At 40.1% G+C, this 25,969-nt stretch overlaps 1 protein-coding gene across 2 annotated transcripts in view; it reads left to right on the top strand.

The window, feature by feature from the left end:
• The window catches only part of STK39 (serine/threonine kinase 39), a 277,406-nt gene that overhangs the window by 50,687 nt on the left and 200,750 nt on the right, over positions 1 to 25,969 (top strand). For both annotated transcript variants that reach the window (XM_044768762.2, XM_044768759.2), the window contains exons 2-5: positions 4,790 to 4,902; positions 17,891 to 17,999; positions 21,117 to 21,258; positions 22,702 to 22,757. In XM_044768762.2, coding sequence (XP_044624697.1) covers positions 4,790 to 4,902; positions 17,891 to 17,999; positions 21,117 to 21,258; positions 22,702 to 22,757 — 420 coding nt within the window. The remainder of the gene's footprint in view (positions 1 to 4,789; positions 4,903 to 17,890; positions 18,000 to 21,116; positions 21,259 to 22,701; positions 22,758 to 25,969) is intronic.

The following is a 25,969-nucleotide window of genomic DNA, read 5'->3' as shown; positions in this document are numbered from 1 at the left end:
GCTTTCTCTTTGTGCAAATAGTAGGATGAGGTGGATGGCAACATGGTGACATGTTGTAAATCAATTTGGGCCAGTGTCCTGAGTACATTCTCATATTATATTGAACCATAGGAAATGTGACCATTTTTGATGTAGAGACAAGTCATCTTCAGATGTGTAATCTAATAAATAATTTTGAATTTGGACCATCAGGTAAGGAAGGGTACACCTTGGAAGCCAAATAGTAGTAACGCAGGGAGCCAAAGTACAGCCTACGACAAGCTTTTATGTGGCTCACAATGCTTTTGTATTTAAATAAATTGCAACCTTATGATATTAGGAGATCTTGCACCAAATTCTGAATTTTCAGTTTTTCTGCAGAAATCACAATCTTGCCATACTAGGTCAGTGATCTCACAGGGTGACAGTGGACAGAGGCGGGTGGCAGCTGTGCCCCTGCAGAGCTCACGTGTGTGTCCATTCATACCCTGGCCAGCTTCCGGTCCTCACGTGACCTGATTGGCCTTATGAGCTTTGAGGTTGGACACACGATGTACGTAGAGCACAACAGAGTACATTGGGTAAAGAGAACTGGAGGAAATCATCAGCTGGACCAAAGCCATTTGTTTCTTTATTACACACCATCAGTCAGTGCATCTCAAAAGAGCTCCTGATACAACTCTGGACTCTGTTCACTGAGAAAGGATAGGTAAGCATAATTAAGGAGCCCTTTTATATGCTAAGAGATGGGCAAACTCTTGTTAAAATTTTGGCTTGGTGCTCATTTAAGTAGGATGTGATGACAGAATTTCCTTCCGCTGGCCACCATTCACGTCAGAGGCTAACGTAATACCTTTTTAAAATTCTGACATTTATGGAAAGGAATTACTGGGTGATTGACCAAATCCTAATTTTAACATAAAGAAAAGTTCTTATGGATTAGTATGTATTTTTTAAAAGTACCAGATGTTTGTTGCTCCCTTATTTGTCTTGGGGGAAAACTGGAAATAAAGAGAATACTCATCTGTAGAGGATGGGCTGAATAAATAATGGTACATTAACATCATGAAATATTACGTAGCACTAAAATGACAAATTGGCAGGACACCAGTTGACCTAGAGGGATTTCCCTGAGGAGTAATACTAGCTAAGATTTAATTAGTGCTTCCTATATGCTAGGCACGGTTCCAAGGGCTTTCCATGTATTAGCTCATTTGATCCTCACAGCCACCGTTTGAGCTCGGTGGTATGATCTCCATCTTACAAATGAAGAAATTGAGGCATGGAGAAGTCATGGAAGTTCTCCAAGGACAAGCAGTTAGTGTGTGGCAGGGCTGGGATATGAACTCATACAATCTGGATGGACAAAGATCTTTTAAAATCATTTCTTTAGGTTAGATATCAAAGTACATTATCAATGAGAAGTTTAGCTATAGAATATAGTTCATAGCTGTTCCTGAATTCTCTGGGTTAATCTTATATTTTAGACTTATCAGGGTGTATCAGACCTTAAAAATCATTTAGTCTTCTGGTTTTCCACTTAGCCATCCTCTTCCCCCTTATAAACCAACTGGATCTTCCTGGTAAGCAAAATAAAACAACCCTGACCTGGAGCTACTTTGCCCTCTCTCTTCTCCTTTTGGTGCTACATCAACTACAGATATCGTCTACCTCCTTCATGTTACAGGTGGAGAAATGAGTCCCAGAGAGAAAGCCTAACATTTCTTAAGTTGATGTTTTTCAAGCATGTGAAGTATGTTATGTTATTAAGCCTTCCCGGTAGATTTTATTATGCCCGTTAAGGAAATGGAGGTTTAGAGAGAAATTAGGCCCAGTGTCACAGAGGGACTCAGTTGCAGGGTTGGATAGAATCCCTGTCTCATCTCCTTTTCAAGTGTCTTACTAACCTAACACTTGGGAACTACAGTGGCCTAGCAGAGGCCCTTCAGTTGAATGTTGACTCTTGTTGCTGTTGAATTAATTAGGAAGTTTTTGAGAACTTTTAATTTGTATGGCATAATTGACCATAGGTAACAGTGGGAGAATGACTTAGAACAGACAATGAAAGCCTTTTGTCTTAGTCAGCTCAAGCCGCCATAACAAAATACCATAGAGTGGTGCCTTAAACCACAGAGATTTGTTTCTCAAAGTTTTGGAGGCTGGGAAGTCCAGATCAAGGTGCTGGCCAATTTGGTTTCTGGTGAGAGCTCTCTTCCCTGCCCTTCCTCATCCATAAAGCAGGGGTTGAACTGGATGGTCTTTAAGCCTCCCTGTAACTTTAATGTTGTTCTTGATCTTTGTTATAGTTGAAGGAAATCTTTGGATTCGAAGTGGAGTTTCCCAAACTGTCCAGTGAGTGGTTAACTTCATTCATGCTCTGGCAGTAATCTCATGTCAAGAAGCTTCAAATTTATTCTCTCTAGAGATGAGAAGCTGCCAGTTGTTCTTTAGTCAGCTGTAGTTGTAAAGCAATAACAATTCTCTGGTTGTATAGCTCTAATAAAACACTTTCCCCACCATTCTCTCCCCCTTTTCAGAATTCTCATTTGTGTCCATATTCTTTCATGTGTCTGTGGAAGTCAGGAGATTTTTATAGTCAGGGAATTATCTGACTATGAGAGGGAGCCCCATGTTACATGCGCTTGTCTTATCCTTCCTGAGAATTTGTTTTCATCTTTCCTGTTTCAGTTCCCCTGATTTGAGAATGTTCTGGGATGCGGATTAAGGCTGGGGGTGGGTTGGGATTGGAGGGAGATTTACTGCACATGGGGCTGAGAGTGACTTCCCATCGGCAGGTAGCTAATGATGTTTGTTGATTTCTCTGTTGGGTGCCAGGCCCAGTGCTAACTAGCTACTTATCACTTTTCTCTGCACCTCCCTTCAGTGGTAGTCTCTTGTTCTGGAGACCTTGACTGGAAAATACACTTTGCTATCAGCGGGACTCTTTGTAGTGTTTGGCTCTGGTATCTGGAGCATTCTGGATTGAACCCACTATGCTGTGATCTGCAGGGGCAGGGAGGCCAACCCATGGGATTTAGAGTAGCAGCTGACGGAGCAAGCAGTGAGATTAGGGAGAGGAAGGCCCTTTTAAACAACCTCTGACAATACCCTCTCCTCGAACTGAACTCTAGAGTGAGGCTCACTTGAACCTTCCCTGTAGGTTGTTTCTTCTTTCTTTAACCACGTAGGACAGAAGAAAGTATTTTCGTAGCAAGACCAAAACAAGTGAGGAAGGGACGAGTGTGCTCTGGCTTGTGAGAAATAGAAAAAAGCACAGACCTTAGAGTCTGGCAGACCTGACTCGGATCTCAGCTCAGGTACTTAGCTGTGTGGGCAAGTTTTCCGAGTCGCAGTTTTCTCACATATAAGTCGAGGCCAATAATAAAAAAAAGAAACAGGCTTATAATGCGAATTATATGAGTAAAGTGCCTACAATTCAGTGGGTGGTCAGTATGTGGATATTCTTCCCCAGTGAACACAGTGGGACTTCCCTGGAACTTGAGTCTTGAAGTTGGAGACCTGTGTTTGGAGCATTAGGGTGATCTGCTTGGGTCACCAGGTCAGGGGGCTAGGCTGATGATGAGGCCACAGGGAAGAAGAAAGAACAGAACTTTAGCTGGAAAGACACCCATTTGGGTACTTCTTTGGGGTGGGTCAGCCTTGATTTGCAGTAGAAATGTCATGTCTTTCTATGACATATATAAGGAAAGCTAATACTGTTCTCTCTTCTTTATTGCCAAAAGATGCCCCTCCCCCACCCCCCACGATATTTGGTGACTCATTTGGGAAGTAGTACCCAAAGAAAACTTTAAGGAGAAAGGTCACTATCACATCTGGCCCCCTTTTGCACAGTCCCGAGCACAGGCTGTTTCTCTCATTGGCAGTCTTTCAGTGGTAGAGGATTTATGTGATTAGAATGAGATTTTGGTATTCTTTGCAGAATTGAGATGCCTTAACCTAGAGGTCTTTTTGCCCCTATGGAATATAAATACGATTAGGAGCTCTTTGTGCTCTACCACAAATCATTCCGTGTCTACATTTTGCTCTTATAAAATATGGATAATGACACGACTGTCTCCTAGGAGTTTGAGTGCATTAGCTAATGATCATGAAACCTTAGAAATAGGAAATTCATATGAACGCTGAGAGCTTTTGTAATTACACATTTGCATCATTTCGCTTGGCATCCTTGAAAGTCGTGCTTTCAACATGAGAATACTCGGCTTGATTCCTGTCCTTCTAATTGTAGAGCCAACTCTGAAGAAATAAGCTCAGAGAGTGCTCAGAGCAGATAAGTTGTCGCAGCATCGTGTGGAGGCCCTGAAGTGGCTCAGGCTGAAGTGGTTTGGTTTGGGCTGAAGTGGAAGAAGAGCTTGAGATGTTTTAAAGGCACTGAAGTTAGAAAATATCAGGATCTGAGGAGGCTAATGGCTTCCATGCAGGGCTGTGCTTAGAAGCCCGTGTCCCTCGCCCCTGTGACCTCAGACCAGTCACTTTTTCAGCCTTGTTCTGGTTGGTAGTAAACACACTGAATTCCAACAGGCTCTTTTGACGTGGGCCACCTTCCTGGACTGTAAGCCTCTGGAGTGCAGATTCTGTCTTTGTATCTTCTAGAAAAGACCAGTTTTTCCTTTTTCTCCTCCAGATAATTATTTTCGGACTTAAACTCTTTAAAAAGATGTCAAATGGTAATGTTTTGAATACCTTGAATAGAAGACTTTAAAAAAAAGTGGATATTTATTTGTGAAGGGGGTCACAAATAGCAACCAGACTTCACCATTTGAGAGCTAATGTTTTTATTTCGTTTCAGGCAGTGGAGCTACTGCTGTGGTTCAGGCTGCTCTCTGCAAACCCAGGCAAGAACGTGTAGCAATAAAGCGGATCAACTTGGAAAAATGCCAGACCAGTATGGATGAACTATTAGTAAGTAAAGCGAAGGGGATACCAGCTGGTTGCTTTTCTTAACTTAAGCATGTGTGGAAATGGGTGGGAGAGGCGGGGAGAGGAGAGAGCAAAGGCAACTTGGTGTTATCTCCTATTTTGATGCACGAATTTCTTGGAAAGCAGCCCACACGGCTTTTTCCTCCCCTGATTGATTATACTGTAGCTTCTAATTGTGTTGTATAGAATCCAGCTCACTTTGTTTCGACAAACAGTATTTTGTTCGGTCCTCATAAGCCCCCGATGGGCATGGTCGCAGTGTTGAAACTCTATTTTATAAAACAAGGGAACAGACTCAAATGACCTAAGATCCTGTGACACTGAGCGCAGCGTTGGATGGCGAGCTTCCGGCCCTCAGTCTAGAATCATGACACAGAGAGGAATTATTCCCCAAACAATTTGTTGGTCATTTTGGTTTTCATAAATTGCAAAATCACCTACAAATTTCAGTTATTCAAAATATTTCAGGGTAACTTGTATTTGGCTAATAAGAATAGTTTTTCGTTCATGGCAACTTGTGCCTCTTATTCTAAATGAAGTACATTGCAAAATAATTGGAGCTTGTCAGTGTGGATATGACTGAGGTAGCGTTGGACGGTTGAAGGAACATTTGCTTTTGGCTTAACTGACTCATTATTAAATAAACTGCTTGGCAAATGGTTATTAGTTGCCCAGCAAACTGTGAAGGGTTTCAGAGTTTAATCTCATAAATATAGTTGTCGTTCTGCTTGCCAATTTTCTTTTTTTCCTTTTGGCCATTTATTTGAGGATAATAGAAAACTGCAGTGGAGGAGTTAACTGATTGGTTATCCCAACTCTAATCCCAGTGCAAATATTAGTCCAATAGCTCCATACAAGCTACAAAGTATAATGACAGTTGGCTCCAGATGAAGAAGGCTTTGTTACGTTCTACATTGGGAATGGAATGCCATTAACAAGGGCTTTTTGTCTTTACTCAGAATATAGCTTTTATTTCAGGCTTAATTACAGTACGCTATAGTATAAATTAAGTACAAGGGTAAAGCTGTACTTTTCCAGATCTGTTTGGCCTTACGTTTTAAATTAGGCTACACAGGGCGTAGATTTCACGGGGAATGAAATAACAGACTGCCTTCTAAAACTCAGATGAAAGTAAGGGCTTCCTCAAGTTAATGTTAATTTCCCCCCCCAAAATTTGCATAAATTTAAGGCTTTTACCCTCTTCAAAATCTCTGCTGTGCTTTGTTCTTACTGATATTATGATTGCACACTTCTGTTGCTTGCTATTGTGGTGACCAATAAAATCATGCCTTTGTCATCTGACCAGTTTTCAAGGTCACTTTCCCTGAGTGGAAAAGGCACTGAACAAACTGTGGGGAGAGTTGGGTCCTGCTTCTGCCACTAGCTTGTTTTTTTAACTCTAATCAAATTACCTAACAGCTCTGCCCTATTTAAAAGAGAGTTGAATTGGAAGATCTCTGAGATCCCTTTAGGAGACCTCGAATTCTGTGGCTATACTAAGAATACATTAATTTTTTTTTTTTTTTTAAGATTTGGAGTATAGATTTAAACTTTTGTAGTGTTTGGAAATATCACTGAAGAATTTCCCCATGATAGTTGTATTTGATTGTGGTGCTTTGTTGGAGGTCTCACAGCCATCATTTCGCCACTAGGAGAATATTTATATGTACAGAATATGTATAAAGCTTGTGTGTACTTGAGTCTGACAGTTCTGGAACCAGCTTTCTGGGCCCATGCTGTGGTCTCTGGTCTTTACCAAGCCTGCAGTTGCCCAAAGCCTCTATGTTTTCCCTCTGCTGGCTTTTTATCAGCACTCTGCTGCCAGTGATGGTAGCTGTGTAAGGGCCCAAGTGGAGGTCAGCAGGGAGACTGTTTTTCTAGGCTCTTTCTTCTGTTTCCCTGGGACCAGGAAGCACAGCAGTGTCATTTGGAGGTGCTGTAATTTAGGCAGAACTGTCGGTGCAAGGACATGTGCTTTATGACTTTGTGCTTGGCTCTGTCAATCTGAGGTCTTGGGATTTATGAGATTGCTTATTAGCAGTTGATTTATTTCTCTCATTCTTCTTTTCCTCCTTAATGCCCATGTTGTATTAATGGACTATAGAATATATGCATAGTTATCTATTTTTCATTTAAAATGTATATTGATTTATTGCTTTGATCTTTCCTTAATCTTGAACCGTCGAATTTTTGATGTCTTGGTATGCCTAGAGATGGGAATGGCTGTGGTTCTTTAGGATGTCCTACTCTCAGGTCCTTTACAAACAAAAAGAAATGGAACTCACAGTATAGGCCACCCAGTGTTGCCTGGTCTTTTGGCCTAGCTTTTGGTACGTGAGATTGTGTGGAGCAAAGTTGCTGTAATCCTTTCCATTTCTAATACTGCTGTTGCTCACACTTTTATTATCTCTGTGGGTTCACAGTTTGGCAGTGTTTGGACATCCGGTATCCTAATAATCCTTTAATTCCATGTGTGTGTGTGTTATATACAGGTCAGTGCTCTGCATCGTTTCACAAACTGCGCCATGTGTTAACTGGAAGCCATTGTTCTTACAAGAAACAATGGTTACTGGAATCCTTATCTTGTGAGAGTGTTATGTCATAGAAGTCACAATTATCAACTATTTGCTGGCTGTTGGAACACTGGCCTCCCCTGCTGAAACTGTGTCACTTCCCACCCCCTACTTTTTGCCCTGTCTCTACCCGCTATACCCCGACTCCCATAGTAAGGTGGCATTTACACACAGAGGTCAGATCTGATGGCACAGAACAGCTTTGGACAACTGGCCGTGGACTGTGCTTCTTTGTGTGTTGGAGGCTATTAGTAGATTTTCCTCCGATCATGAGTTTGTTCCAGGTTTTGCTGAAGAAAGATTCAAGTGATTTCATGATTTCTCGAGCAAAGTGTTAATTCCAGTGCCAGCTTCTCTGAGAATGAAGAGAAGAAAAAAAATGTTAGATGAGCTCATTGGTGCTAAATAATTGGTAATTTAAATAAAATTCATACTGTTAAAATGGGCATTGTCATATTCCTCAAAGATAATTTGGTTTCATGTCTAATATACATTAATTAGCTTGGTGAATACTTAATGAGTTCCTGCATTGTGTTTAGGCCCATAAAAAGGATGAGTTTTGGGTGTATATATGGGAGAACAAAGGTAGGTGCTTACTGAAAATTCATTTTATTTTGATAGCAATTAGATTAGAATACCCTAGAATAAATATCTTCCTTGGCATCACATGAATGGCATTTAATTCATCTTAACTAATTATTTTCTATGCATGCTGTTAAATTTGCACGTATGTTTTAGACTTTGGCCTTTAACTATATCTTAATCTCTCTAGGTATGATGATGTTGGTGGTTAATTTTTGAGGAGCTAAGGGGGTGTTACTGGTCTGTTCTCTCTTCCTGACCATCCCAACTTAAATGCTTTGATAATTTCTGAGATTTGTTAATCCTGTATTAGTTGTTAACCCCGTATTTGTTAATTCTACAGAGATGTGAATGATTGATTATAATTAGTTTAACACCCTCTTGGAGATATTTGTAGTTTTGGAGCAGAACTTGTTAACTCCATAATTATTAAACCCACTAGATGCTAGGCACTGACTTAGGTGATGGGAAAACAAAGAGAGTTCATGTTCCATGGGGAGCGCTTGAACTAGTAAAGGAGTCTCTTCATTTTTGTGTTGGATTGATGAGGTTTTTTGAGCTAGGGGTATCTTTCTGCACCTTTTCCTCTGTTTGTCTAGAAATGGTTTAGCAGATTGCTAGGTTCTCTGATGTGTAGTCCATTGAGGCAGTTCTTGCTTTCCAATAGGAATTTAAGACTTGCCAAATGAGTCTGACCCACTGTCCTGCAGACTAATATATTCTATGTGAAGATGGCCTTGAGGTTTTGTGAGAGAGCTTGGTTCTCCGGTTTGTGGTCAACCTCAAAGGTTAGGGATGCTACTTGAGGGCACACTTGGCTTCCCTTAAAATCTATTACATGACTGAAGAATTAATCTGCTTCTTCTGAAGTCATCTGTCTTTTTAGTCTCCATCACCAGGTGACAATGGATTTCATAAATGTGAATGGTCCTTCCTTTTATTTATCCTAAAACCCACTTTTTCCACGCTTCAGGCTACTCTCCCTTCTTTTTACGCAAGGCTTGATGAACATTGTGGTTCATCACCGTACTTGACTTTCTGATTTTTAGACTGTAATCTGTATCCTTCTCAATTTTTTCCTCTAGACTTGCGTTCTCCTATTTTCAGTCTGTTTTTGGTAGCTGGTCACAGAAAACTGAGTAGCATTTTCTTATTCCTTCCCATTCATCAGTGCCGTCCTAGCTTACAGTTGAATTCCTAGCGGTGGGAGAACTGTGTGTAAAGGAGAAATCATGGCCCTGGGGCCAGGCAAAGTGCTTATTTCTTTAAAGAGAAAGAAATGAAAGAAAGAGACTATCTAGTTAAGCGATTAGATTATGAAATAATGTATAATGATCGTTAAAATATTTTAGCTTGCGATGACTGACAAATGTGAGCAAAGTCATTTCAAAAAGCAGTGGCTACACAAAAGTGATGAGTGCTGAAACTTGTGGTGGAGGGAAAAGAGCTCCCTGGCTCACAGGGCCTGCGCGCTTCACTAGGATTAGCGACTTTGGCCCAATTGGTTTCACCTCTGATCCTCAGTCTCCCTGTTGGTTCAATAAGGAGTCATACTTGATGGCAAAGATTTATTATCATGACCAGAGTTCTATGATTCTTTGTATTTAAAAATTAATTCCTTTAACGAAATTGCTTTTGAAAAATCACTTGAACAAAAACACTAATTACTAGCAAATTATGCTTTATAATTTAGAGTCAAGTCACTCCGGTATTGTGGCGTAACAATAAAAATCCACTGTAAATTCATAGATTTTACCTGCCTCTCCCCTCTCTCCCTTCCTTCTCTTCAGAGGCATGAATTAGCTATGATTTGTAGATTATTTTGGAGGACAGAGCTCCAGATATTCACTTTGCCTAATGGTCATTTGAGAGAAGACTTTAGTTATCCCCTAAGCATTATCTGACACAGGCTTCTTTCATCTTTTTAAAATTAGATTAGACGTTTGCGGACCTCTGAGCAGTTCCTCTAGGCAGAAGTGTTTCTTTTCCTTTTAATTGAGATTTAAAAAAATTTAAAAACCCCCTTTTGCACTGTTTTACCTAATCACTGTTTTACCTAATCTCTGTAATTATGTTGATAGTTTTGCAAATCTTGTTTATTGTAGAAAAAAATTATTCTTGTTTGAGGACATCAGCTTAAAAAGCTGGAAGCTGTAATGTGTGGTTTTTTTTATTGTATGAAAGTATTTTTCCATTCTTTTTGAACTGAAGAATTTTCTAATTAGTGAATTAATTATTCATATCCCAGCTCATTCCTCATCATATGTGGTAACAAATTGCATTTGGCTGTTTCTTGTAGGGGATGGCATTAAAATGCAAGCCTACTTCACTGAATGTGGTACTATTTTGAGCATTTCAGGTCTCACACATTAAATTTTGTACTCTCATTTGTCCCTTGCCACTTAGTTTTGTAATTATATTCATATGACTTGGTGTTTGTATTTGCCCAAGTATAGTCCAATTGAGGGCAGGATTAGAAATGGGAAATTTTTGGATATTTTGAGGACATATATTTTTAACAAATTAGAGAATAAATACCATATCTATGCAAAACTAATTTATTTTTACAGCTCCAAAGTTACATTAGCTTAGGAATATGTATGATTTGGTTGGAGAAAATTTTCGTTTCTGGAACACCAAATTTAAGAGTTATCTCATAGTTGATTCAGATAATTAAATATACTAATTGAATTTATTTTTAAGTGTTCTTACATATTTGCTAGAAATGGCTTGCTAAAATGTTTAACATCTCATTTTCTTTTTTCAAAAAGTAAGCAGAAATTAATGTTGCAAGGACACTTATATTTCTGGACTTGCATGGGCTCAGTAACAAAGAGACCCAGCACATACTCATTTTCACAGTAGGAAAAAATGAGTAAAACATTCCCAAATTCAGTACAACTTCAGTTACGTCTTATTTATTTATTTTTTTTCATCTCACTTTTGCCACCCTCACAGACTTCTGGAGTAGGTCGTTGCTTGGGTTGAGACACATACTTTTGTTCTTTCCTACGTTATCTTCTTTCTTATTTCGGTTTGGTTATTTACACAATTAATTAGGCTGCTGCTGAAAAAGAAAGACTCTGAAGTACTCAGGGAGAAGTTTGGAGAGTGTTAGGCAAGGTTTCTGCCACTTTTGCAAGAGGATTGTTCCTGGCAGAACCCTAGACATTTACCCATTGTGATTTCCCTGCCGATTTTGAGGGATTTTCCAGACCACCGACTCCCAGGACACTTTACCTTTTATAGCTGCTCTCTCTAGTTTTAAATACTTCTGAACAAACACTGATTAAGGCTATCACAGAATTCATGCTTCCCTTTTCCTAATTTTTAAAAAATGGTTCCCTGTCTTCAAAATATCTAGACTTTTCCCAGTTCTAATCCTGCCTTTAATTGGACTGTACTTGGATAAACACAGATATGAAATCCTATGAAAATAACTACAAAACCAATTGGCAAGGGACATTCGTTGATTCTTTTGTAGGTGGTACAAGTCAGAATATTTGACTTACTCTTCCTTGAGTAGGATTTTCCTATTGATACTCTTATTCTAAAAGAGGCAAGAGTTTGCTGCATATGTGGTATGTAACTTTTTATAATTAAAAAGAATCACAGTGACATTTTTCATGATTGAAAATGAGAGTCTAGGAAAATTCACTGCTCTTATAAGAGCTTTGTCAATCTTTTTCTTCCATTTCTTGTCTGACTTTTGAAATCATTAATTTTTTTTTCTTTTTAAAAATATTATGCTACCTAAAGTATTGGGTTATTTATGAAGATTGGTTAGGTGAGCCTTCCTAATGATGCCGATGTTATGGAAGTGAGAGCTGGAGAACGACTTTCTGAAAAGAGTTTTTATTTACCAGTTACCGTCATGTCCTTTAAGGAATTCTTTAAATGCTTGGAGGGTGTTGCATGCATTTGAAAGACGTATTTGGTTATATCTTGCATTTGGAAGTGTATGTTTCATTTGATAGTATTTGTAGATCATTTATACTTTTTCCTTCTTAGATTAAGTTGCAGTGTGGAAATGTGTCTGGGAGCTAGATGTTTCTCTCAGCATTTCTCTGAAAGAATAATGCCTCTCCATGCTTGGCTTGAAAGCAGTGGTTCTCAACCTTGGCTGCACATTAGAATCACCTGGGAGCTTTTGAAAATTTTCCTTCCCAGGCTGTATCCTAAACCAATCTAAATCAGCGTCCCTGGGGCTGGGATCCAGGCACTGGTATTTTTTAAAGCTCCCCAGGCGATTTGAGTGCACAGCCAAGGTTGAGAACTGTTGCTTTGGAATAAAGTTAGAAACAGCGTCTCCTCTGATTTAGCTGCACATGATGTTGGAGCTTGAGTAGGTTTGATTTCTTAACTAAGCCTGAGTTGGATATTTTGCCACCAATACCAGATAAAGAAGGATTTATTTAGGATTTACATAAGTTGTGAAAATATGCTAATTTGTTTAAGTATAGTTTCATATTTCGAATTCAGAATCCATTTAAACTGTTCCCTTTCAGTAAGGAAATCTTTCCTTTTAGTGCTTTGTGAATCTCGGGGTCTTTGGGACAAGAAAAACTAGGCTTTAGCCTTTTCCTCATTCTTATATCTTCAAACTCTTTTTTATTTCTCTTTGTTCTGAACCCCTTGCATAAGTATATGTTTAGGCTCCTTATTCCAGAAGGCTTTGAGGCAGCATACCAGGGTGCCTGAAGTATGGCAAGGTGATAAATTAAACACAGGGTGACAGAATTAGGAAAAACACAGGTAGGGACAATGTAGATTCAGGAATGAAGCTGAAAATTCATAGCCCGGTGACCTATACATGCGTTCTGGGACACTCCCTGAGGCAGCAGAGCAGGCAGAGCACGGTAGGTAATGTTTCTGTAGGAGAAGGTGGGTGCTGCTGCCAGGGTCTGTCTTTACCTTTGAGGCTTAGTTAGGAACTTGGGACCCTTGAGATCAGTGATCAATGTGGGTATGCTTACATGCAAAGGAAGAACTGAGACTTTTAACATTTGTGTTATGTGCTGGGCGTTCAGCTAGGAGTTTTATAGATCTCATTTCACATATTTCATGACAATCCTCTGTAGATGGCATTATTAAGCTCCTTTTAGAGAGACTGAGGCTCGAAGACAGTGGATAACCTGCCCAGGTGATCCAGCTGGTCAGTGGCATAGCCAAGCTGCAAAGCCAGCTGTGTCTTACAGTATAGCCCTTCTCTCTGTGGCTCGTTGTGGGTCACATCCCTGTTAATCAGAGTGCCTGCTTGTCCTCAGTACTATTTATAGAAGTAATGATTTTTTGGGGGGGGGCACAAATGCTACATAGTAGTACTAGAAAATCCCTCATGAATATTTAAACAGTTTTTTTTTTTTGCATTTTCCCAGGTTTTTGTTGTTTTCCACCCAACCCATCATATTTTCAGGGTAGGGTATTCTGTGTTTTTCGTATCCCCCACCAAACCTCATTTGTCCCATATGAGAGGCCTAGATCATGCCCTTGTTTGGTGAATTTGGCTGGGCTGGTGCAGCAGCGGTGTGTGGGAGTCCCTCTGATCTGTCTTCCGCCTGCGTTGCTCCCAGCAGAGGGATGCTGCTGTGGCTGCCACTTCAGTCTTAGCAGATGGAAAGGCTTTTTACTTGCTCCCCCGTTTGGGTTGGTTTTCCCACTCTTGTGAAATTTCACTTGTGATGTGTTTCAGATGAAGCTGCATGAGGAGATCCAGCTCTTTAAGCCACAGGGAAGATTAACTACTGTGCCATAGCCTGGTTTGGCGCTGGATGACATGTCTGGGTCTTATTTCACTAGACTTCCAAGGGAGCCACTGTGTTATATTCCTTGACTATAGTTTTGGCAAATGTGTTGCCTGGATTTCAGAGTTCTGTGAGTTCTTCCAACTTTGACCTCATGTTTTTTTCTCCCCTTGGGTTTTTTTTTTTTTTTTTTTTTTACCGTTTCCCATAGTTGTGAAATTCAGAACACAAACACTACAGTCTCCCGTATTTCCAACTTTGCTTCCTACCCCTTTCTTAAGGTCAGACTCAGCTAGGTGGTGCCGCTGGGCCTGCTCTCCTACTCAGGCCTTCTAACCTCATCCCCTTCATTGCGGCCCTCTGTGCTCTTTCCTTTCACAGTCTCTCCTCCTGAGTGCCTCTCTGTCTGCCTTCTACTGCATTGCCACTCAAAGTCTGGGTTCCTGACTTGAAGCATCGGTATCAGTTGGAAGTGCAGAATCTCAGGCCTCACCCCAGGCTTCCAGATCAGAATATGCATTTTCACAAGGTCCGCAGTTGATCTCTGTGCACATTCAAGTTTGAGAAGCACTGCTCTAGATCCCACTTCTTACATGGATTATGTCCTAATTACGGGGAATAGAGTATTAGAACCTATTCATTCTCTAGGAAGAATTGGATAAAGAGGTTTTTTTATCATGTCCATTTATTCATCTTTGGGCAATCCTTTTGTCATGTTTAGGGACAGGAACAAATGAATATGTTTAAGAATAAATGGCTTTGGGGCTGGCCCCGTGGTTGAGTGGTTAAGTTCGCGTGCTCCGCTGCAGGCCACTCAGTGTTTCGTCAGTTCGAATTCTGGGCGTGGACATGGCACTGCTCATAAAACCACGCTGAGGCGGCGTCCCACATGCCACAACTAGAAGGACCCACAACGAAGAATATATAACTATGTACCGGGGGGCTTTGGGGAGAAAAAGGAAAAAAAGAAAAAAAGAATAAATGGCTTTGCCTACCCGTATGAGTGAAGTTAGGGCATTGGGAAAAGTTAGGATAATTTGTTGATAGACTTACCAAGGAAGGATTCAAGTAGCAACCATCATCACTCTTTTGAAAAGAAATGGAAGGGGTAGTTCTGTGGAAATGCTGTTTGATTCAAGAAATATTTATAGTTTTCAAAATATAAAATATAAAAAATATATGTTTGGGCTACTGTAACAAAATACCATAGTCTAGGTGGCTTACAAACAACAGAAATTTATTCCTTATAGTTCTGGAGGATGGAAGTCTGAGATCAGGGTGCCGGCGTGGTCAGCTGGTGGCGGTCTTCCAGACTGCACACTCCTCACTACTTCGCGTAGCAGAAGGGGCGAGCTAGCCCTCTGGGATCTCTTTCATAGGGGCACTAATCTCATTCATGAGGGTTCCACCCTCGTAACCTAATCACCTCCCAAAGACCTGCCTCCTAATACCATCCACTTATAGGTTAGGGTTTCAACACATGCATTTTGGGGAGGCACAAACATTCAGACCATAGCCAAACTATGCTAACAGGTACAAAATGAATAAATTTTGTACCTCTCTAGAAGGCAACTAAATAAAAAGTCTATATATAAACTAAAATAAGTGTTGGATAGGTAGGTAGAACACCTAGTTCTTCTTTCTTTAAGTGTATTTCTACCCTGTTTGTGGAAATATTACTTATTATGGGGGTTCAATAATAGCACAGGTCATATCCCAAGGCGGAGTGACTGGTGTTTTTTCCTAAGGCAGGTTTCATTGTGTCTTTAAGCATTAGAGGCTCTGCTGTGTGGAAAGGCCGGGCAGTAAAATGGATGGCGTAGGAGTGGGGATAGGGGCCCCCTTGCCAAGTGGTGAAGAGAGCAATGATGCTACTTGGAAGCTGAATGGGGCTGAGTGGTCAGACTGACGCCAGTCCACTCCTAGGTCCCCCACCTCCTCTTTGATGTACCCTCACACTGCACCTGGAGTTGTATTAGTAGGGATGGTATCTGTGTCCCCCTTTTTTTTCTTTAAATCCTCAGGACCTTTAAATGTCCAACTGGTACCTCTAAGACCCAAAACTTCAGAGGGATAGAATTTGGTAAGTTATATCCATAGATTTTCTAAAAGAGTTTCTCTCTCTCTCTCTATCATGCACACATACACACACACACACACACACACACACACACACACACCAGTTTGCTCACTATGATGTCTGAGAACCTGATGCTCTAGATAGGAAGTGATTCCAGCCATCTAAATGCAAAGGGCTAAAAAACATGTTTTTCCAGACTCTGTTCCAACTTTGCTTCAATGAAGAAAATTTTCCTTTCCTATGAGCATTGATTGTTTATTTGCATTTCGATTAATGATTTAAAAGTTTGGAGTTAGAAAGTAGGAAGGCATTTGTTTACGTTGACTATAAAATGGTGAGCATGTGGAGCACACATACTTTCAAAAAGCGTTATTCTGATTTCTGTGAACAACAGGGACATCAGCTTAAACTGGACCCTACCTAATGCTGCTGGCCCTCAAAGTGGGCCATCCACACAATGAGCAAACGCTGGTGACTTGAAATAGGAGTGGCCTGGACAGTGTTCCATTTCCCCTTCAGAAGTGTCTTAGGCTATCAAAACCTAACACTAGAAACAGATGGAAACTGGACCTCAGGTTTCAGATCTTGTTCAAAGGACAGGAGTTGCCGAATTGAAAAGTGTCAGATTTAGAAAACCTGTAATCAGTTAATGGATGAGGGAAATGCGGAAGGTTAAGTGTTGTTACATAATAAAGAGAAATTAGAAAAATTAGTGATTTTCTTAGTTTATCCTTGGTCAAAAGCAAGGTATGTATATATGTTACGTGTCATGGTATTTTGGCCAAGTTATCTGACTGGGGTCTTGTTAATTTGAGAATTAAGTAATACTGGGTCTGCAAAGATTTCAGCCCAAATTGGAATATTCTCGTCGGGCAACATTAAGTAAACTCAGAGTTAACTAGATATTTATTATTACTGAAAATACTTACAGGATGCATAAATATACTTTTTTTCATCATAAATGCATAACAACATAAAGGAGGTTTCTTTGATGACTTAAGTTATTCTTGTGGCTCTTGGACAACACCTTGGGAGTGAGTAGTGTGGTTCTGGTAACTTTGATTGAGGGTTAGTATTTGACTGAAGTTTTATAGGAGTCATCTGGCAATAAGTTAAAACAACCATCCAAAACCGATATGAACTTGACTATTGCAGAAAAATGTGGTTTATTGAAGTTGCCCATTTGTTTGATTTCAAACCTTTGTTGTTTTATGTCTTTATAGAAAACGTTTTTCTCCACAGCAGTTGCCTAAACTTGGCATACAAAGCATTATCTTCCTGCATTGTTAATATGGATTCAATGGTGACACTTTATCTACTGCAGGACTTCTCAGAGCCCTTGACAGTACTAATATTCCCTATGACTCTTAGAGTGGGATACAGTATCTGATATTTTCTAAGCTTATTTCACATTACCTGCCAACTCCCCTGCCTTTTTTTTTCATTGATGGAATATCTACCATGAAATATAGTTTGGGAAATGATGCTGTAGCATTTTCATATGTATTTTCTCATTTACTATCACAGCAGTCCTGAGAAACAGAAACATTTTTTTTTTTGGCGCCCTTTGGATGAGGGAGGAGCTAAGACCCACCAGAGTTCAGGCTGGCACCAGGACCCAGGTCTCCTAATCACTCACTCAGGCTTTTCTCTCTCTGTCATGGCCTTCAGTTCCGTTGGGAGGCACTTAGTCGTGGCAGGGCCCTGTGCTGGCAGAGTCGGACAGTATCTGGGTGATGATGCCGATTTGAGGTTCCTCTGTTCTGTGGTTGGTCCATGGTCACCTGTAGAGGCCTTTCTAATTCTGACGAGTTGATGATGAGGGTGAGAGAGTTAGTTCTCATGTAGCTTCTTTGCACTCATGGTTTAGGCAGCCCTTGAGGTATGCTTTTAAGCATGAAAGGTGCCCAGATACTCAACTGTGGTTCACTTGTGTTTTGCTCCCCGATTTTCACTCCATCATGTTATAGCATGTTTTTCTCTTTTTATAGAAAGAAATTCAAGCCATGAGTCAGTGCAGCCATCCCAACGTAGTGACCTATTATACCTCTTTTGTGGTTAAAGATGAACTTTGGCTGGTCATGAAATTACTAAGTGGAGGTAAGTGGGTTTTGTTATTGTTTGTTTGCTTGTTTTTTTTTTTTCCTTTTTGTGTGACCAAGCATATTGCATAAAACTAGATTTGATCTTCTTACTCCTGTATTTAAAAGCTTTGCTTGGTTTATTATTTGCTTCGAGAACAAAGTCCAGGAACCTTCACATGGCTACTCAAAGCCTTTCACAGTTCGGCTGAACTTCCTAGACTGTCCTGGCCTTCCTGGTGTAGGGGAGGCTCGCCGAATACCTTCTGCATCTGATGGCTCCGTGCCCTCCCTGCGCTGTTCCTCTGCCCTAGATGTCTATCCTTGCTTCTCCATGTGCTTAAGTCCTAAAAGGCTACATCCTCTCTACAGCCACCCCTTCCTCTCTTCAGAAGATTTAATCAGTCTTTCCTCTTTAAACTCTTTGTTTTTAATATTATTCAAGTCCTTAACATTGCAATATAATGAATTATTTCATTGCTGTTTATTAAAAGTTCTGTGATGATGGAAATGTTCTTTAGCTGTGCTTTCCACTTTCTACTAGTTACTGTGGCTCTTGAACACTTGACCGGTGGCTAATGTTACTAAGGGACTGAATTTCTATTCAATTTTAATTAGCTTATATTTAAATAACCTCAAGTGGCTAGCGGCTATGGTATTGGACAGTGCAGATTTAGATTGTGGACTTCATGAGGAAAGCATGGTGTAATGAACTTCTAACTCATTGAACCTGGCACCCTGGGGGTGCTCAATAAATGTTGTTTCACATGAAATGGGGAGAAACTTTCTGCATGCTAAATTATTTGCTTGCCATGTTGATCAGAAGTGACACTATTTTCATCTTAGGTTAGCACATGGGAAGGGAAGTAGCTTTCCCACTCTAGTCTCAGATCACTGAAGTTATAAAAGCCATTAACAGTTTGGTTTATAAGGCAACTTCACATTCTTGTATTTTATTTCTTTTAATCTTTTAACATCACTAGTTGAGAAGGAATGCTAATGATAACCGTTAACTTTACTGGACACTTGCTCTCTGACTAGGTCCTGTTCAATGCAATTTACTTACCTTATTTCATTTAATCTGGACAACACTCTGAATGGCAGGTTGACGCCACCATCCCTGTTTTTCAGGAAGTACACCAAAGCTCCAGAGAGTTAAGCAGCTTGCTCAGGGCCACACACATGGTAACTGTTAGTGTGGGAATTTGTGACTGTAGGACCTGTTGCCTTAAAAGCTATGCTATGCTGCAAATATTATCACCTTCATTATACAGCCCCGAAAATTGAAGCTTAGGAAGCCCAAGTGATTTCCTTTGTACCACTCAGCATACCCATGTCTCTCACTCTTTGTATATCTTTCTGATATGAAGTATGGTGTAGGAACAGAGGAGAACATTTCATGGTGCCTGGACGGAGCCAAAAGTGACATAGCAGAATTTCTGTTGTCGAGCCCATTTTCATCTGCAGACCTAGTTCCAGCTAAGGCTGAATCAGGGAGGCATTTTAACTTTTTTTTTAAAGAAGCTGTCTTCGATCAAGCAGAGGCCCAGAAATGAGATGATGAATGTGTTGTAATTGCCTTGGGTCTGCTTGTGTAGGTCTCGATGGGGAGCCTGGGAGAGCTTAGTTCATTTCTGTTCCCAGTCTTGTCAATCCTATTAGTCATTGTTTCCTTGAGTGGCTACTTTAATTTTTAATTAAAAAGGAGAAGGAAAAAAAGGAGAAAAAAAAAAAGAGAAAAGAAGCCTAGCTGGAGCCAGCCTGCAGTGTTGAATGTGGGGACTGCTGCTTGGTTCTGCAGTGGCTGGTGCTGTGTCAATAAGAAGACCTTAACATAATCTCTTCCTGTGGGGTTCCACCAACTCTGAGGAAACGAGAAATCTTGGTGAGCTGGGGCCCTGGATAGCCCCAAATATTCTGTTCAAGCTGAGGACTTTATTTCCTCTCTTTATTTTTATCTCAGCCTTTTATAAGCTTGAGACTATCCCATCTCCTTTCCTGAGAACTTGATAGAAAATTTCATTGTCTTTTTAAAAGAATCTAATTTAGTCTCCCTGGGCTTTAGGTAAGAGGAACAGGTTTTAAACAGGTTTCCACAGGTGAGGAGAATGTGGGCAAATGTGGACTCTCGCTCAGTTTTCTTTCAGCAGGCCAGAAATGCATACATGCCTGTATGGTATAGCCTTAGAAGATAAAAATAAAATGTTTTTGGGAGTTTCGTTTTCTAAATGATCCAAAAATCCAAGAGTCAATGAGTAAGGAGGTGTTTCGTTTTTCTCTGAGGGGGAAAAGATTTGCATTTGTTTTCTTTAATATTTAGTCATATCCAGTCTTTTCAGGAGGGGTGGGTGCCTGGTCTGGTGCAGTAATACTGCATGGGGAAACGCAGTCCTCTTAGTTACTCACAGAGGGCCTCGAGCCAAATGCAGGTCCTGAGGTAAGCCATTTGTTAACTTCTCAGAAATGTTGAACCCTTAGGTAATTACAGCTTTTAAAATGACCCAGAGATTTGGAATATTAATTAATATGTGTTGAAACATGAATTCACAGCGCCAAGGATACTAATCTGTTTATAGTAACAACGGGCTGTGTATTTATTTCATTGTTATAAAAGTGAGTACATGACGCATCAAGTAAATGAAAATAAAGATGGCCTAAAGTCACAGGAAGGACTTCTGGTTATAAGCAAGGATCTAGAGGCGCATGCTTTTTTTCTCGGCTCCTGCCTGTGCTCTAGACGTTAATGACGGTGTTCAGCAGTTCACTGCTGTCTTTTCTCCTGGCCTCCTGTTCCTCTTTTTCAGTTCAGACATCTGGAACCGTCTTTCGAGTCTGTAACCAATTGTATGTCTAGGGAAAAGGGACCAATCCTGAAATGGCCCTGACTAGTCTTCTGGTTCCTGAGCCAGAATCCTCTCCTTAAGTTCACACTGAAAGTGCTGTTATAAACTTGGACGTAGTGTTTCTGGTCATCCTGTGCCATGCAATTGTTTGTATGTCTTGGGAATATTTGTGTTAAATGAACAAAAAGCATGTTTTGCTGTTCCTGTTTAATTTCCTCAGTAGTGGAGCCCTATCTGGAAAGGTAGTGAAGGTGTCTACACAAACTTTTCAATTCTTCTGTCCGTCCCCTTAGGTTCAATGTTGGATATCATAAAATACATCGTCAACCGAGGAGAACACAAGAACGGGGTTCTGGAAGAGGCGATAATAGCAACAATTCTTAAAGAGGTTTTGGAAGGCTTAGACTATCTGCACAGAAATGGTCAGATTCACAGGTATGATTTCTGCAGAGATGTTTAAATTCAGCTGTTTGTATCTTTAGTCCTAGTTTGTAAAGTATATTAAGGAAATACATATCGCAGGTAGGTATCAACATTATTTCTAACTTAGGCCGAATAGATGGGAAAAAAGTACTTAAGGAAGAAACAAGACAATAAATTTTGATGAATTATATTGGTATCCTCAGGATTGGTTTATCTGCTTTCATTGAAATAAGAACAGAATATAAAAGTACTGAGTGGGCTCATTAAAGAAGTCAGTGAACATACTACTCTTGAAGTGTGCTCAGTCGAACTGGATAGCATCTCTAAACGTCTAGTACAGGCAGAACTGTTCCAAACATCGTAATAGGTTAATGATTTTTGACATGAGGTGAGAGGGAAGGAGGAGGCACTAAGTTCATCTTCTTTTATGACATAAAATGCTACTTCCTTAAATAGCCAAACAGCATAGAATATGAGTGCTTGATGTTTCAAATGGGTTAGTACTACTTGGGCTTTTAGGAATAGTTGCAAATAAATAACCATTTACTAGTAAAACTAATATTGTATAAGTGAGGTATATACTAAATGATATCTACTATATATTTCAATAATTAGAAAAAATATTCCTTTAGAAATCAAACTTATAAATTGTCATTTTTCTTTTTTTCTTTCTTTCTTTTTTTTTTTACTGAGGAAGATTGGCCCTGAGCTAATATCTGTTGCCAATCTTCCTCTTTTTGCTTGAGAAAGATTTGCCCTAAGTTAACATCTGTTGCCAATCTTCGTCTATTTTGTATGTGGGTCACTGCCGTAGCATGGCAGCTACCAAGTGGTGTAGGTCCATGCCTGGGAATGGAACCTGGGCTCCTGAAGCAGAGCGCACCGAACTCAACCACTAGGCCACTGGGTCAGCTCCATCATTTTTCTCTTTTAAATAGTAAGACTTCTATAGAGTGAAGAAATGTGCTATAGAATATCATAATTAGTGTTTATAATTAGTATCTCCCCAGAGCAGAGACTGAGCAAATCCATTGTTTACGAGGCTGATGGGACTAATTTGGAATCGCACCGCAGGCAAATTTAAGTGGAAGTAGAACAGCTTTACATGGAGTGGGCTTTAACTCTTAATAAAGTGATGATGTTGCGAGTTGATGGATAATCTCTAACTCTGTAAGATAAACTAAAGAATCTACTCACTAGTGATTTAAGTAAAGCTGGATGATGATTTCACATAAAATATTTGTTACCTAAATCCTAACCACCCCCTAGGAGCAAACTATAAAGTCACAGTGGACCCTTGTAACTTTCAAAACCTGTGATGAAACTTTAATTTTATAAAATAGTAATTATGTCAAACCAGCTGCATTATATGATGTGTTTTAAAATCTTCCTGGGTGAATTAATGTAATATAGTGTCTATACGCCACAATTCATTCTCCATTTTTTTTCTCATAGAGATTTGAAAGCTGGTAATATCCTTCTGGGCGAGGATGGTTCGGTACAAATAGCAGGTAAAGCTGATAAAGATAAAATTCTTTGCTTGTTTACGGAAGTGTTGCAGAATCGTTCCTAAGAAATGAATAAATGCGTGTAATCTGTTTTAAGAATGCATCTGGGCTGCCCCGTTAGAGAATATTTGGGTCTGAGGCAGAACATTTTTCCTCTTGTTTTGATAGGTCTTTGTTAGATCATCCTATAAATAATGCTATTTTAGTACATAGCCTTTTGATGAAGAGCAATTTTACTTTTAATTTTATTATATTTTCCACCTTTCACATTGAATAATGGCGATATTTATATAACTGCAAGAAAAGCACTTTTGCGAGTTTTTGGATGAGTTTGAAAGTTTAAAGCATTGTACACATTAATTCAAAACCTTTATCTCTGAAGAGGTGGCTGAAAGGATAGTGGACTCTTAGAAGCTAGGGCTTATTTTGCTCTTCAATCTGACCCTACGTGGCTGTTTCTTGACAGATGGTGGGCGTGCCGATGCAGGATGGTTGCTGAGTGAATGCATCCTTCTATGTGCAGAACCTCTCATTCTGTTCTTGCTTCTAGAGTTCCTGAAAGGCCTGGGATAAAACGTAGCCATGTCCACGTGAACTCTTGTTTTAACCCATGTCCGTGAAGGTCTGTCTCAGCAATGCTCAGCCATCACTGCTTTTGACATTTTTGGCTGGACAGTCCTTCCCTGTCCTGGACTGTTCCTGTCATTGCAGGGCGTGTAGGCTTCTGGCTTCCAGGCATTAAATATAAATAGCAGCATGTCCTAGCAACATCCTTGGTGAGAATCTCTGGTCTTGCTTCTGTTGTTGAGGCGTGTTGAAGTTTGCCCCAAATGTTTAATTAGCCACGTCTGCTGCTTTTTTGAGTTGGAGTGGAAGAGTCTTCTCTTCTAGCATAATTCTAAGGTTTTTGCATATCTAGTTATTAGACCAAAGTTATCAAAGTCCTTGCTCCCAGTCTTGTTTCTAGACAAATCGGAGGACCTAGGGTTATTATTAGAAATGCGGGAGTTCAGCAGAAACCAAACACACCCCCAACACAAAGGATAAGCCTTGAGTCATCTCTTTGATTCATCGTTTGCCCCTCTCTAGGTGCCAGAGAACCTGTCAGGGAAGGCCCTGGCCTGTATGACGGGCACAGTGCTGACCTTAGGCTCTGTGTTCAGTTAGGTCCACATCGGGGGCTTTTACTTATTTATTTTTAAAAGAGAGAAAAGATGTTTTGAAAATACAAAAGGGAAACTGAGAATTTGTTTCAAAGCAAATGTTTCTTCCCTGGAGAACTAGTAATGAAAGTGTCATCTTTTCTTAGCCCTCCCCTTTGAAAAGATAAATTTAGTCAAATACAGTCCTTGGTTTAAGACCCCTGGAGAGGCACTCTGTGTCTCAGTTAAGCACAAAGGCTTTGGAATCAAACAGGCCTGATTTAATACCCACTGTGCAACTTGGGGCAAGTTATTGCCTCTCTAAGCCTCAATTTCCCCACCTGTGAGATGGTGATGATAATGCCTGTCATTCAGGAAGACGCAGATTTCCTGTGCAGCTGCTGAAACTGAAGATGCAGGCCCCTGTAAGAGCAGTGTGTCTCCAGGAGGAGCAGAGTGTTGCACGTGGAGAGAAGCCAGTTTGCAATCAGGAGGTATTTCTATGTAGGCATTTTTGTTAAATTGTCTGAAAAGATCCTAGAAGAAAGGACCTTAATCTTTAAGACTCCAGTGAATTGAAATGAATTTTTAATTTTAAAGAAATACACACATACTTAATTTTATATGCATAATTCTGTATTCGAACTTAACCACTCGGCCACGGGGCCAGCCCCCCCTGTATTTTATTTTTTAAAGAGGATCTTCCAAATTGTGCAAGGTTCATGATCTGTGAAACCCGCTCCCCCCCTGCTTATAAGGTTTTTGCAATAAGTAAACAAATGTCAGAGATACTTAGTTCAACCAAAAAAAATAAAGGGCAATAGATAGGAACAGATAGTATGTATAAGCTTATTTATTGGAGCATTCTTTGTGATAGCAAAAGACTATCCCGGTTAAATATGGTATATGGTATATGTTATATCGGCATTATGGAACACTCACCAGCTGTAAGGGAGAATGGAGAGCTCTCTATGCACTGACCTGAAAAAAATTCCCCATGCTACGTGGTTAAGTGAATACAACAAAGTGAAATGCAATGTATATAATATGCCACCTTTTGTGGAAGAAATGGGGATAAATAAGAATATCTCTCTATATTTTTACAAAGAAACACTAGAAGCATAATGGGCAGTGGGGACTGCTTAGTGTATACCTCTTATAACATTTTGAATTTTGAACCATGTAGAGGTGTGACCTATTAGAACAAGTGAAAGGAAATGACTCAACAACCTTAATAAAGTCTCAATAAGTCAAAGCCATTTTTAAACCTTTTATTATGAAAATTTTCAAACATAGCCCAAAGTACAGAAGAGTAGGAAGAACCCTCTTGTACCTGTCACCTGGCTTCGGTAATTATCATTCTTGGCCATTCTTGGTTCATCTATCTTCCCACTCCCTACTTTGGTGGCTTTTATCATTATTAATGCTGAATTTTGCTCTTGAGCCATCTAAGTTAGCTCCTTATGTATGCATCTCTTGTCCTTACTCTAGAGAGTGGTCTTTATACCCTAGGCTAGGGGCATTCTGAAGAACATACTTCAACTAAGCAAGTGACAACAGAAACAATTCATAGACAAAAGCTTCAAACCGTCTAGCACCAGCGTAGTCTAGTTGTTAAGAGTACAGGGTCTGGGATCCACTGGCTTGGTTGAAATTCCCAGGTCACCACTCAAACTCTGTGACCTTGGTTAAGTTTCTCACCCTCTTTAAGACTCAATTTCCTTAAGGGGAATATAATCCACCTCATCTTTTTTTGTGAAATCAAATGAAACTCTTCGTCTTTAGTGATCTTAACAGTGGGTAGCACACAACAGTCATGCAGTAAATTTCTACAGCTGCTGCTCCTTCTCATCCGACCATCATGACTATTACTACTGTTGCTGCTGTTACTACAACCAGGGTCACACTGACTCCTCCTTGCACTACCTGGAGAGCACATGTACCTTGGATTTGTCTTGCAAGAGCGTCCGGTCTGAGGGGCTTTATGAGTTAGAAAAAGGTAATGGTTATTAATTATGGAACTTGGAAGTTAACTTGTCATTAATCGTGCTCTACGCTGATGAGGAAGTGCAG

This window comes from Equus asinus, chromosome 4, assembly GCF_041296235.1.
Source record: "Equus asinus isolate D_3611 breed Donkey chromosome 4, EquAss-T2T_v2, whole genome shotgun sequence".
NCBI classification, from domain to species: Eukaryota; Metazoa; Chordata; class Mammalia; order Perissodactyla; family Equidae; genus Equus; species Equus asinus.
Note: the sequence above shows the minus strand (reverse complement) of the source record. Positions and strands in the feature narration are given on the sequence as shown.